Source organism: Myxocyprinus asiaticus, chromosome 7 (genome assembly GCF_019703515.2).
Source record: "Myxocyprinus asiaticus isolate MX2 ecotype Aquarium Trade chromosome 7, UBuf_Myxa_2, whole genome shotgun sequence".
Taxonomy (NCBI): Eukaryota; Metazoa; Chordata; class Actinopteri; order Cypriniformes; family Catostomidae; genus Myxocyprinus; species Myxocyprinus asiaticus.
In genome coordinates this window covers 44726930-44741505 of record NC_059350.1, presented here as the reverse complement: position 1 = coordinate 44741505, position 14576 = coordinate 44726930, and the positions used below count along the sequence as shown (strand labels likewise).

General features: G+C 36.1%; 1 protein-coding gene across 3 annotated transcripts in view; it reads right to left on the bottom strand.

Moving 5' to 3' along the window:
- Nucleotides 1-14576, bottom strand: part of dmd (dystrophin) — a 149418-nt gene that overhangs the window by 91904 nt on the left and 42938 nt on the right. For all 3 annotated transcript variants that reach the window (XR_007897663.1, XM_051701985.1, XM_051701980.1), the window contains 7 exons: nt 13547-13717; nt 12691-12870; nt 10790-10912; nt 9659-9829; nt 9019-9135; nt 8602-8736; nt 5212-5364 (listed from right to left, as the gene is read on the bottom strand). Coding sequence is in view for 2 of the 3 variants with exons in the window: in XM_051701985.1 (XP_051557945.1) it covers nt 5212-5364; nt 8602-8736; nt 9019-9135; nt 9659-9829; nt 10790-10912; nt 12691-12870; nt 13547-13717 (1050 nt within the window). In the remaining variant the exon portion in view is untranslated. The remainder of the gene's footprint in view (nt 1-5211; nt 5365-8601; nt 8737-9018; nt 9136-9658; nt 9830-10789; nt 10913-12690; nt 12871-13546; nt 13718-14576) is intronic.

Below are 14576 nucleotides of genomic sequence, written 5' to 3'. Positions count from 1 at the left end.
GACATCCTAGCACAGAAACCAATTGTGTGGAGCGGTGCATGTTTCGTCACACGTGACCCGTGTCCCGGGCATAATAATGCACGGAAAATGGAGACTTTGCGTGAACCAGTCATAACGGGCAAGCTGCTGCATCTCTTTGCATCGCCTGTAAATGTGCAACTACTGTCGTCTGACCAGTTTCAAAAGCGGAACCTCGAAAGAGAGACACAGTGTGTGCGCGTGATATTGTGGCCGCAGACTGAACAGCATCCAGGGAATTTTTTTTTTTTTTTTTTTTTTTGTGTTTATTTTAAACTTCAGCAAATTAAACTTTAGCATTCAATATGTTTTATATCTGTGTGTGTGTGTGTGTGTGTATATATATATATATATATATATATATATATATATAGTGTTTAATAATGCATTGGCAATGTACAGTACACTTAAGTTTATCTTACCAATAAAGCTTGATATGAATTGAATCTGCCCACTTGATCCTAATATTAAACAAAGTCCACGGGAAAACGTCAGAGGATTTTGCTAACTGTTCTGTTTTAATAACAGCATTATGCTTTCCTAACAGTGAGGAGCAATCTCACTGTAACAATAACCCTAAGCTGTCAGCATGCCCACTGATTTTATGGCATGTATACAGATACTTGTATCAAAGATTAATACCTGCAAAATTGTGTCTAATTAACTTTATCTGCAAAAAAAAAAAAAAAAAAAAAAAAAAAAAAAAACCTGAACATTTGAACGTACATTTTTATTTAATTTATTTAAAATAAATGATGACTAAATAATTTCTTGCAAGTTCTTTAAGACAAAATTAAATATATTTATGATGATTTTTTTAATGTTTGTTGTAATGTATCATGTACCATAATTTAATTGTGATTAATCATGATTAATTACAGATAACTGTGTGATTAATTAGTTCCCAGCCCTAATATATATATATATATATATATATATATACACACACACACACAGAATTTAGCCTACATCCTACATTTTTAATAATGTGCAAAACATCTTTTCTTTGCTCCTTGACAATTCACATTGAACGAATCTGCTGAAAAGGCAAGTAAAATTATTCATGCGCATGCATACACAGATAACACGATCCCCAGATCCACAGCATGGTCATACAGTGGTGTCACATGAAATAGGTCAATATGATCATACATTACCGTGAAATATTTAATTTTTTGGTATATGTACGAATTGAGTGTCTTAAAGGAAATTAATATAATAATACCTGATTAATAATAGGCTAGCTACAGGAAATGACAAAAAATACTTTATAGGCCTCTGTATTATTATTATTATTTTTGTGTGTGTGATTGTTAACACTTAAAATGCGAGGAACAAAGAGTCTGACATTTAAGGTTAAATGACTCGCGTAATAATCACTTTTCTATTTTGATCTTTCACGCATGCATAACATGCAACACAAAAGAAACTATAATGGAATACTGCTGTCTGATTTTAGCAAGGGGTACAATGCAAATGCACATACGTATTACAGAACATTCTGTAATGTAGATGAAGCCCAGATTTGTATTATCATGAAGGTAATGTGGTCTGCTTGAAAATAAACATAATAAATAAGACACTGAAAAATCATCAGTAGTCTACAAATGTAATAAATATGAGGTTAGATGATCCAAAATTATATTTTTTTTCTCTCCCCTTTTTCTCCCCAATTTGGAATGCCCAATTCCCAATGCGCTCGAAGTCCTCATAGTGGTGTAGTGACTCGACTCAATCCGGGTGGCGGAGGACGAATCTCAGTTGCCTCCACATCTGAGACTGTCAATCCGTGCATCTTATCAAGTGGCTTGTTGAGCGTGTTACCACGGAAACATAGCGCGTGTGGAGGCTTCACGCTATTCTCCGCGTCATCCACGCACAACTCACCATGCGCCCCACTGAGAGCGAGAACCACATTACAGTGACCACGAGGAGGTTACCCCATGTGACTCTACCCTCCCTAGCAACCGGGCCAATTTGGTTGCTTAGGAGACCTGGCTGGAGTCACTCAGCACACCCTGGATTCGAACTCGCGACTCCAGGGGTGGTAGTCAGCGGACTATCCAGAATTTTGATAAGAACATAAAAAAACGAGATGGCATGCTAACTCAAGCAATCCAGACAGGTAATGTAAACAATTAGGTACAGAATGTGTGTTGTACATTCGAAGTTCACTATATTTTTATTCAGCACTAGCACAAATGTGCAATAGAAAGTGAAATATAATTTTATCAAACAGCCAAGACATGCTACACACACTTACAAAATGGGTAAAGGCGGCTGTTGTTTCAGTCAGCCATAGGTCTGTATTATTTCACTTATTTACAGTCACAACAAGAGGCAGCTATCTACCCGATTCATATTACCATAGATGTACAGTGGCATGCAAAAGTTTGGGCACCCCTGATCAAAATTTCTGTTGCTGTGACTAGCTAAGCGAGCAAAAGATGGCCTGATTTCCAAAAGGCTTAAAGTTAAAGATGACACATTTCTTTAATATTTTAAGCAATTTTACTTTTTTATATTCATCTTTTACAGTTTCAAAATAACAAAAAAGTAAAAGAGCCCAAAGCAAAAGTTTGGGCACCCTGCATGGTCAGTACTTTTTAACACCCCCTGGCAAGTATCACAACTTGTAAGTGTCTTTCAATTTTTATTTGGGGGATTTTTGCCCGTTCTTCCTTGCAAAAGGCTTCTAGTTCTGTGAGATTCTTGGGCCATCTTGCACTGCTCTTTTGAGGTCTATCCACAGATTTTCAATGATGTTTAGGTCAGGGTACTGTGAGGGCCATGGCTAAACCTTCAGCTTGCGCCTCTTGAGGTAGTCCATTGTGGATTTTGAGGTGTGTTTAGGATCATTATCCTGTTGTAGAAGCAATCCTCTTTTCATCTTCAGCTTTTTTACAGATGGTGTGATGTTTGCTTCCAGAATTTGCTGGTATTTCATTTAATCCATTCTTTCCTCTACCAGTGAAATGTTCCCCTGTGCCACTGGCATCAACACAAGCCCAAAGCATGATCGATCCACCCCCGTGCTTAACAGTTGGAGAGGTGTTCTTTTCATGAAATTCTGCACCCTTTTTTCTCCAAACATACAGTACCTTTGCTCATTGCGGCCAAAAAGTTATATTTTAACTTCATCAGTCCACAGGACTTGTTTCCAAAATGCATCAGGCTTGTTTAGATGTTCATTTGCAAACTTCTGACGCTGAAATTTGTGGTGAGGATGAAGGAAAGGTTTTCTTCTCATGACTCTTCCATGAAGGTCATATTTGTGCAGGTGTCGCTGCACAGTAGAACAGTGCACCACTACTCCAGAGTCTGCTAAATCTTCCTTAAAGTCTTTTGCAGTCAAACAGGGGTTTTGGTTTGCCTTTCTAGCAATCCTACGTTCTCTCTGAAAGTTTTCTTGGTCTTCCAGACCTCAACTTGAACTCCACCATTCCTGTTAACTGCCATTTCTTAATTACATTATGAACTGAGGAAACGGCTACCTGAAAACGCTTTGCTATCTTCTTATAGCCTTCTCCTGCTTTGTGGGCATCAATTATTTTAATTTCCAGAGTGCTAGGCAGCTGCTTAGAGGAGCCCATGGCTGCTGATTGTTGGGACAAGATTTGAGGAGTCAGAGTATGTATAAAGCTTTGAAAATTGCATCACCTGGCCTTTTCAAATGATGACTGTGAACAAGCCATAGCCCTAACAAGCTAATTAAGGTCTAAGACCTTCAAGTTATCTGAGAGCTCAAATCTCTTGGGGTGCCCAAACTTTTGCATGGTGCTCCTTTCCCTTTTTTCACTCTAAAATTGTACAAAATAAAAAGAATACACTAATATTGCTTAAAATGTTGAAAAGAATGTTTCATCTTTAACTTTATGCCTTTTGGAGATCAGTTCATCTTCTCACTTAACTATTCACAGCAACAGTAATTTTGACCAGGGGTGCCCAAACTTTTGCATGCCACTGTAATGATTAAATACACTCTGTTGTTCTCTGAAGGTGGATAAATTTCTTTATAATATATATATATATATATATACACACACGTTGTTATATAAATGTTCAACTATTTTCGATCTCACAATCATTTAACAGACGTATAGAAATATATCTTTTATTTTTAGATGTATTATTTAATACTAATCGACCACTAAATTTGTATTTATTTATTTATTTATTTTGCAGACTTGCAGTTAAAAAGAGGTAGTCTGATTATTCGTTTTCACTGGTAAATGCCTTTGCCCATATCATTATTAAATATGGTTCTTGATGAAACTTGCTGTTAGGTGAAGGATCCAATTTACTGATTAAGTTGATCTTTTCTTCAAAACACATTAATGAAACATTATAATAATATCCCTAAAGTATTCCTTTTTGTGTTTTCACAATGTTGTTGTCACTGTTGTTTAAAATTACTTTTGAGCTGTTTCCATTGCTTTGCGGTTGTCCAAGAGAGAGATGGATATCATCGACGCTCGTTTGCTCTTCCTTGCATTCCAGGATGTCATCTTCAAATTTTGCCACCCAACCCGTATTCAACAACCTGAATATTGAGACCTAAATTTCACAACATGAAATCCACAACTTGAATAATTAAAACTTGAATTTCACAACCTGAATTTGTTTTTGAATGTTTTCAAATATTTAAAATTAACAGCAAAAATTTTCAATAACATCAAATTACACTCAGTCTTTTTTCAAGATCATGAATTTGGAGGCTTTTTCAAATTCAAGTTCTGGTGATATTAAAATGAAACCATAGTGCTAAAGCTAATTAAAGGTGAACTATGCAATTGTTGCACCACTAATGGCACCAAAAAGTATTATAATGTGTCTTTTTGAGTGGCGCAGTAGGGCTGAACTTAACATGATTGGCTCAACCAATTGCATAAGTCTGGTGTGGGACTATTAGTCAGAGGGAGTGTTTGGGAAACCTTTAAACTTCCTAAAATAGAAGCAGAGGATTGAAAAAATAGCTCAAAAATTAAGTTTATCATTTGTCAGTTCATAATGTGTTGAATTAAATCACAGTTTAAAAAAAGGAAGCTTGCAATAAAGTAAAACACATTTGTGAGCTTTAAAGTCAAATGAAACCCCATTGAGAACCAAATATTACTTCAATCACATCCCTGGTGGAAAGTTTGAATATATCAGGCTCTGCATAGCAAAGACTGAGAAAACCTTCGCTCTCACTTTCACTCTTGGTTCCTCGGGGGGATCTGGATGCTCTGCAATGGCCTTTTCAATTTTATCCAGCCACTGCGTCATATCATCTGTCTTCTTACAGAACTGGTACCACTGCGAGGTGAGAGCAAGAGCCTTCTTCTTTCTCAGGGCTCTCAGGTTCTAAGTGCAGATATAATAGATTAAGAAGACTTTACATTATTATATCATCAAGCAAAATGTGATTTTGCTGTGTATGACATGTTCCTGGATCAACATCATTTGCTGTTCCTGGAATAACATTCATATAAACCAATCACAGTCCTAACCCTAGCTTTAATCCTAACCCTACTCTTTACTGTAACCTAATCCTGACCTCATCCTAATCCCAATTTTTACCTTGTCCCTGACCTAAATCATAATCCTGAGCAGGGCATAACAAGGATGTGATAGTCCTAAAAGCATAAAATACTTTATAGAATTTATCAGTGTTATGCACTTTGATATGAATATTAAAAGACCACCTATAGGTTTTGAAGCTGAATGAGCAGTCCAGTTTTTGTATTTAAATACATTTAAACATTTTATTAAGAAACAATATTTTAACATACAGGTATGTAATATATGGGGCATTAGGAGGCCTTGTGGCTGAAAAAATATCCTTTTAACTGTATAAAAGATATTAAAGGGACAGTTCACCCATAAATGAAAATTCTCTCATAATTTACTCACCCTCATGCCATCCCAGATATGTATTAATTTGTTCTGCTAAACACCAACAAAGATTTTTAGAAGAATATCTCAGCTCTGCTGGTCCTTACAATGCAAGTGAATGGTGTCCAGAACTTTGAAGCTCCAAAAATCACATTAAGGCCATATAAAACGAATCCATAAGACTCCAGCGATTAAACTTCAGAAGTGATATTATGGGTGTGATCAATATTTATTTATTTATTTTTACCATAAATCTCCACTTTCAAAATGTGAATGAAAGTGAAAGTGGAGATTTATAGTAAAAAAAAATATTACTATTAAAATTGTATTTCTAATATTTTCCATAAAATTTTATGGACTTAAATATTGATCTGTTTCTCACCCACACCTATCATATCGCTTCTGAGGACATGGATTCAACCCCTGGAGTTGTATGGATTACTGTTATAATGACTTTATGTGCTTTTAGGACCTTCAAAATTCTGGCCACCATTCACTTGAATTGTATGGACCTACAGAGCTGAGATATTCTTCTAAAAATCTTGATTTGTGTTAAGCAGATGAAAGAAAATCGTACACATCTGGGGTGGCATGAGGGTGAGTAAACGAGAACCATATTTGGGTGAACTATCCCTTTAATGTAAAATCTGGATGGACCATTTTTATATTTATGTTAATATAAGGATCAATCAACAACAGACAAACCACAATTTACACCACAAAGGTGCATCGTAAAAACTTATGTTGAAGGAATAAATGGGATGACTGCCAAATAATGGAAACATTGTTCTCATTATCAACACAGCACACATATTTGTTCCAGAAAACAAGACAAAAATACAAGTTAAGAAATTGATTTTTGCAGTGTATAATCAACATGACATCGTATTGCTTTATCATTGCTGCAAAATTACATGGTATGGCTAGTCAGGTACATTGGTGGCCAAAAATTTTGCCACTCTTGGTAAATATGAGCAAAGAAGGCTGTGAAAAATATGTCTTTATTGTTTATCCTTTTGATCTTTCATTCAAAATATTCACAAAAATCTATCCTCTAATGGACATCAAACAATTGTAAACAACACAAGTTTTATCAAAAAACAAATATTTTTGTCAAATGTATGTGTGGCACAATTATTGGCACCCTTTTATTCAATAATTTGTGCAACCTCCCTTTGCCAAGATAACAGCTCTGAGTCTTCTCCTATAATGCATAATGAGGTTGGAGAACACATGGCAAGGGATCAGAGACCATTCCTACATACAGAATCTCTCCAGATCCTTCAAATGAGGTCCACGCTGGTGGACTCTCCTCTTCAGTTCACCCCTCAGGTTTTCTATGGGGTTCAGGTCAGGAGACTGGGATGGCCATGGCAGAATCTTGAATTTGTGGTCAGTGAACCATTTTTGTGTTGATTTTGATGTGTGTTTTGGATCATTGTCTTGCTGGAAGTTCCAACCAGGGCCCATTTTAAGCTTTCTGGCAGAGGCAGTCAGGTTTTGATTTTTTATTTGTTGGTATTTGATAGAGTCTGTGATGCCATGTATCCAAACAAGATGTCCAGGACATCTGGCATGAAAATTAGCCCCACAACATTAAAAGATCCACCACCATATTTAACCGTGGGCATGAGGTACTTCTCCATATGGCTACCTCTCTGTGTGCGCCAAACTCATCTCTGGTCTTTGCAGCCAAAAAGCTCTTTTTTTGTTTCATCTGACCATAGAACCTGTCCTAAAGTTCCTTTAGTGTCTGGCAAACTGAAGACGCTTGAATTTGATGTTGGATGAGAGCAGAGGCTTTTTTCTTGAAACCCTTCCAAAAATCTTGGGTGAAGTCTGATTGCAGTTTTGGAGACTTTCTGACCCCAAGACCCAACTAATTTCTGCAATTCTCCAGCTGTGATCCTTGGAGAATTTTTGGCCACTTGAACCATCTTCCTCACCATGCGTGGAGACAATATAGACACACATCCTCTTCCAGGTCGATTCTTTACATCTCCAGTTGATTGGAACTTCTTAATTATTGCACTGATAGTGGAAATGGGTATTTTCAGTGCTTTGGCTATTTTCTTATAGCCATTTTCCATTTTGTGAAGCTCAACAACCTTTTGCTGCACATCAGAACTATATTCTTTGATCTTACCCATTGTGATGGATGACTAAGGGAATTTGGCTTGTGTGTTACCTCATATTTATACCCATGTGAAACAGGAAGTCATGGCTGAACAATTTCATGTTCCTAGTCACCCAGGTGTACTAAAAAAATGTAAAATATTAATGGGAATATACTTTAGATATATTTTACTCATAATAATTTCTAGGGGTGCCAATAATTGTGCCAGACATATATTTGACAAAAATATTTGTTTTTTGAGAAAACTTGTGTTGTGTTTGCAATTGTTTGATATCCTTTAGAGGATAGATTTTTGTGAATAATTTGAATGAAATATTAAAAGGATAAACAACAAAGATATATTTTTTTACAGCCTCCTGTGCTCATATTTACCAAGGATGCCAATATTTTTGGCCACCATTGTATTTGGTGCTGTTGTCCTTGGTTTGCATTTAGAGAATACAGATTCAAAGACTCATTATGATACATGTAAATAGAATCTTTCCCAATGTCGAGAGCATGTAATCGCATTCTCAAGGACTTGATTTTTTAATAAAAATGTGTCCTTGATATGTGTCAACTAAAATTACCTTTAGAGTGTCATATTTGTCATGGAGAAGGTTGTGTTTCTCACTAACGGCCTCTCTTTTCTCCCCGCTTGGAGTCCTCTTGAGGAGATGTTCTCCTTTCAAGAACAGTTCATTCAGTGTGTCCTCATCTATGAACTGCAAAAGAACAAGCACACAAAATCAAATTTAGATTAACAAAGAAACATGTAAAAATTGATCCAAAAATTTGCAGCCGTAATATAGATCTAAGCATTGCAATGGTGTACTGTGCCAGCATTAGTTACCCTTGAACCAGATTCATTTGAAACTCTTTATGTTTCTGGCCATGAGATGTTTAAGATAAGGCTTAGAGGGTCTTTTCAGCCTTTTGTTGGCTGTTGCATTTAGAATGACTTGCATTAATTTTAGCCTGAGAATGAGCTGGGAGTATTTTCTTACCGCATCCTCCTGGAAATCTTCCTCTTTTAGACTTTCACCTAATTTAATCTCCTCGTCCAGCACCTGCAGCCATATATTAGCCTGTCTGTGATACTCTTCTAACTCGTTAGTGGAGGCCTGCAAGAAAATATGGAGAATCATATACAAATCCAATCATATAACAATCCTCTTTGCTAAGTGACATAACTCCGTTTTCTAAGTGAATAATATTACAAGACAACATAGTTTCTGACTAATTTAGCATCAACAGAACAGGGAGAAGCCAATAAACACAATTTATTTAAAAGATGCGTTTACAAGGTTACCACTAACAAAAGTACATGAAGTATTACCATCTTTTTTGACATGTAGTCCAAAAAAAAATTCCATAGGATTATTTGTAGTACCTTGGAGTACCATGTAAATACCTCAGTATGTGAATAGTAATCAAAGTCCCATGGTATTACCAACTGATACCATCACTGTACCATGTTACCACCACATTATTTTTGGTAAGGGTCATAACAGTGCAGTTTCTACAGCAACAGGATTGGGGAAATGATGCAAACCGGACTCAAAACTCCACATGAGTGCCATTGCTTAATGTATATGTGCTGTATGTATCTGACATATATCTTCTCATATGTAAGAACAACAGTACCTGTCCTGTTAAAATCCTCTTGGCGATGATGTCAAAGCGCTGTTTGAGCTGCTCTAGCTTGGGTTCCACCTGAGCTTTACAGTGTTCTCCTCGATTCTTTACCAGTTCCTCTGCCAGACCCTGAACAGCTTCAACCTTGACTTTCATCTCCTCCAGTTCCTTCCGCAAACCCTGCTCACAGAAAGACAGAAGTACTTCTTTCAAGATAAACATTGTGCTTATAAAGCGTTAATCTTAAATGCTTGTTTGTTTTGTATACTAATATACAGTAATATATATACCATATATATATATATATATATATATATATATATATATATATATATATATATATAGAGAGAGAGAGAGAGAGAGAGAGAGAGAGAGAGAGAGAGAGAGAGAGAGAGAGAGAGAGAGACAGAGAGAGAGAGAGAGATAGATAGATAGATAGATAGATAGATAGATACATTGAAATCTGGTACTTATTACCATTTACTGTATAAGTTAAATGATAATCAGTACCAGATTTCAATTCAAAAGTAATCTATCCAGTACTGTGTTAATGTGTGTGTGTGTGTGTGTGTGTGTGTGTGTGTGTGTGTGTGTGTGTGTATATGGACAAAATAATTTTTTTCCTTATTCACACATTTTATATTAAAACATTTGTTCCAGTCTTCAAAATCACATTTCAGGAGGCAAATAAATTATCTTTGCAAACATGATTGATGATAGCATTTTGTTTTTGTTTAGCCTTTTTGTTCTTCTTTATTCACCTTCCCGAATTCTGTTCTGTTCTCTCACTGGTACCTTTTTTGTGCACTGTATTCTGACTGGCAAGATCTTATCAGTGTGCAAAAGATGTGCACCAATCAGAATGGAAAATATTAGAAATACAATTTTAATAGTAAGTTATAACAGATACATTATTATTATTTATTTACACGATTTTGTCTGTTTAGTTCTCACTAATAAACTAATCTAGAGTTTTATTAGTTTCAAATTGCTTCAGATTAATTAGCCATCAAAACATTACCATCATAGAAGAGATGGATAACTGTTTATTTCTTTTGATGAAAAACTCTGGCTGCATAAAACAGTCCCTGGTCCTCAACAACAGATGTGCAACAGCTCATTTTGTGTGCCAGTGAAGACCTTAATAACATGCTCGACGCAGCCCTGGCTTCCCATCTCATCCATCGTTTCTTCAGCACGATCCATCCAGGCGTTGATCTGAGCAATGTTCTGCTCAAGTTTTTTCATTTGACTCTGGTAATCCTGTGAGACAGATTCAAAGCTATGTTTACATTTCATTTAGTGATTAACACAAGGAAACATTTTTTATCTTAAGACAGATGGGTTGAATACTTTTATGCACAGGGTGTAAAACACCTCACATTAATTATTTCATTCTCCTGACGAAGCATACCTGAGTTATTTATAGAGTTATTTACAAAGTAGAACAGGGTACAACTAGATTTGAATTGTGCTCAAGAATCAACAACACAAAGTCATTGAGCAGTGTAAAGGCAGCTTTAAATGATTAAATGTACAGTGGCCTCAAAAAGGACACTTTTGCATACTTAAAAATGTATGAATGCCACTGCACTAGTGGCATCTGCAAACAAATTATGCTAGACCGTTTCTCATAACATCTATAAAATATGCATATAATGCAAAGATACTCATGCACTTTTAAAAATGGCTTAAGTGTCCATAAAACTTTTGGGGCTGCTATATGCAGGGAAGTCAAGACCAATCACAATTCGGTGTGCAAATAGAACTAACAAAGTCAAATCCCAATTTAGAATACAAATATTACAATGATGTCATCTCAGCCAGGAACATTTTGAATGCTGAACATTATATCAATGTAAGTCAATAGGAATAGATATCACATCTACAGGCTGTAATTAGTCTGTACATTAAGCAGTTCAGGACTAATTAATTAGAGAAGTTCAATGGTCGAAACATCCTATTCCCAAGTAATTTGTGAATATGTGGCTGTAACCAGTGGTGCTTTGTGCAGTCACTCTGTGTTGTGTGTGCAGATAATAATGAGACCAGATGCCAGTATACAAAATTAAACTTGTCCTGTTTATTGGCCGCTGTGTTCTGTGTGGATATATCAAAGTATGGGTTTCAGTTAATGGATTTTCCCGTGAAATCATTCCCTCAATCTCAAATTCAGGGCGGACTGACAACAAGCAGGTTAAATCAAAGCGGAAAGAGAATCTACAGCAATTGTTTCTGTACATTATTTTCCAAATAAAATTCCCACATAGAATTAACTAATTTTGAAATTAATATGAACATAAATTACAGTCTAAAAATTAAATAAAATATTTTACAACACAGATCCTTTATTCTGAAATTAACTTTATATTCATATGCGTTTTACAAAAAAATACAAATAATTTACAATTAATTTTAATATCCTCTACATAGCTAATGGTAAAAAACTGTAAATTATATGCAGTCTATATGCAATTTGGAACAAAGTACAAATATGCTTGTAATATCTGGGATAGATGTCCTTTTTTATTACGATAAACTTCAGTTCCGCATACACTGATGACATCATCATAGGATTATCCTAGCACATACCGCATTTCTCCTCCATATCGTGTAGCCCTACTCTGCATGTTTAACTGGACTGTGCATTAGAAATGCATTGGCCAAGCACTCGTATCTGCATATGCATACTTGTGTAAAGAATGTTTCTGGTCTAATGCTTATGGTTACAGGTTTAGATAAACCCCTAACCAGAATGCTTGAAGAATATCAATGCAGTGCTACCTTGCAAGCACTGTCAATATATAAAAAAATATATAAAAGATGAGATGAAATAGAGAAAACAGCAGGAAGAGCATGAGATGAATGTGTTGAACGCTTTCATAACATCATCGCCGCCTACAGATATCAGTGTCTGGATTTTGAGGAACAATATGGAGATGTGAAATTGAAAGGAAATGAATTTACCCTTGTAGGTCATATATTTAGCATGAGAAATATTTTTCTCAGAATAAAATGAATAGGGTCAGATGGTTGCTCACCAGCAGGAGATTCAGCCACTGCTCGCTCCGTGATGTCACCGCGATCCAGTTGCAGTTGAGCAGACTGACCTTGTCATCAATAAGGTTCTCCTGGCTCTGGAGTAAACCCTTCAGGGTCTCCGCCAGCTCCCTCACCAGCTTCAGCTGTGGCTTATGACGCTCTGTGTCTTCCTGTTTCGCCTGGGTGAAAAGGTCAAAGAGGGTTTTAAATTGGTTGTTTTAGGGCTTTCTTTTCTTTTAAAGAATGGAGTAACATGATTGTTTCAAAATGTCTATCTAACATAGTATTGGATAGCCAGATTTTTTACTATCGAAATGATGTATTCCCCACTTTGCAGCTTATGCTGGTCAAGAACCGTCCACTAAGAGAGGAAAGGGCCATCTGACTGACTGGTAAAGCACCCAACCACAGTTTTCTTTGTTTTTAGGTGATGTTTAGGTGCAGGTCAGTCAAGTCAAATAGGTGTGCTTGCTACTTGTTACAAAGTATCTCAAACCAAACTCTGAATATCAAAGATTTTATGCCATGAACCTCACAGTCTTTACCAAATCTGACTAGTTTTCCTTAGAAGTGATCATTGAATTAACCAGTCACATAACTTTGTTTTCACCATCTGTTTAGGTCTGCTTTAACATTCTCAACCATTTTAACTCAATGACTAGTGAACAAACATAGTTGCATGTCTAAAATTATATAAAAAGGATGAAATAACATTAACCATTTCTAAATGTATCATCTGAGTACTTGCTACATTAGCTTCTGGGCTTCAACCATTTTAGCACTGGATTTTTAGTATGGAGCAATGTTAATCACTGTTGTTGAAATGAAACCAGTATTAGTTGAGTGTTCATTTACCTTTGCCCACGCCAGCTCTGCCTCCAGGTCACTTGGCATCCCTTCCACTGAAGATCGGCGAGTCAGTTCCTCATCAGTCGCAGCCAGCCATTCTGTCAGGCTGTTTAACTCCTTCTTAAACTTCCTCAATAATTTTAAAATTTTCTCCAGTTCTTGTTTTCCTTCTGTTACCTACAGAGAGATGATAAAGGGAGGAGCTCTGTCACTCATGCTAAGCCATCGATAACAAATGATCAAATTAAAAGGTTAAGGGAAGACATCTGAGCAAATGTAATATCACCCTACCTCATGATACTAAGCCTTTCTGCCTCATATTTGATATGATTTACAAAGAAATGAAAACTGTACATTTCAGCAGATTCCTTTAGTATAATAAAGTGTGAGTCAAAAGCTTAGACAAATCTAATTGGATTTTTTTTTCATTATCTTAAAAATGTCAAAATACTGTCAAACGTGTCAAATTTCCAAACGTTTCCATCCAAACTTAATATACAGAGACAACATTGAAGGGATAGTTCACCAAAGAACATCTCAACTCTGTAGGTCCATATAATGCAATTAAATGGTGACCAGATCTTTGAAGGTCCAAAAAAGACATAAAGGCAACATAAAAGTAATCCATAAGACTCAAGTGGTTAAATCCATGTTTTCTGAAACTATATGATATGTGTGGGTGAGAAACAGTTCAATATTTAAGTAATTTTTTACTGTAAATCTACACTTTCACTTCCACATTCTGCTGTGGAAGTGTGGAGCCACCTACTGGTTGGGGCTGGTCAAAGGTGGAGATTTATAGTTAAAAAGGACTTAAATATGGATCTGTTTTCCCCCTTATCTATCATATCACTTCTGAAGACAGATCTAATTACTTTTTACTGCCTTTATGTCCTTTTTGGACCTTCAAAGTTCTGGTCATCAATCACTTGCTTTGTGAGGACAAACAGAGCTAAGATATTCTTCCAAAAAAAATCTTTGTTTGTGTTCTGCAGAAAAAGAAAGTCATGCACATCTGGGATGGCATGAGTGTGAG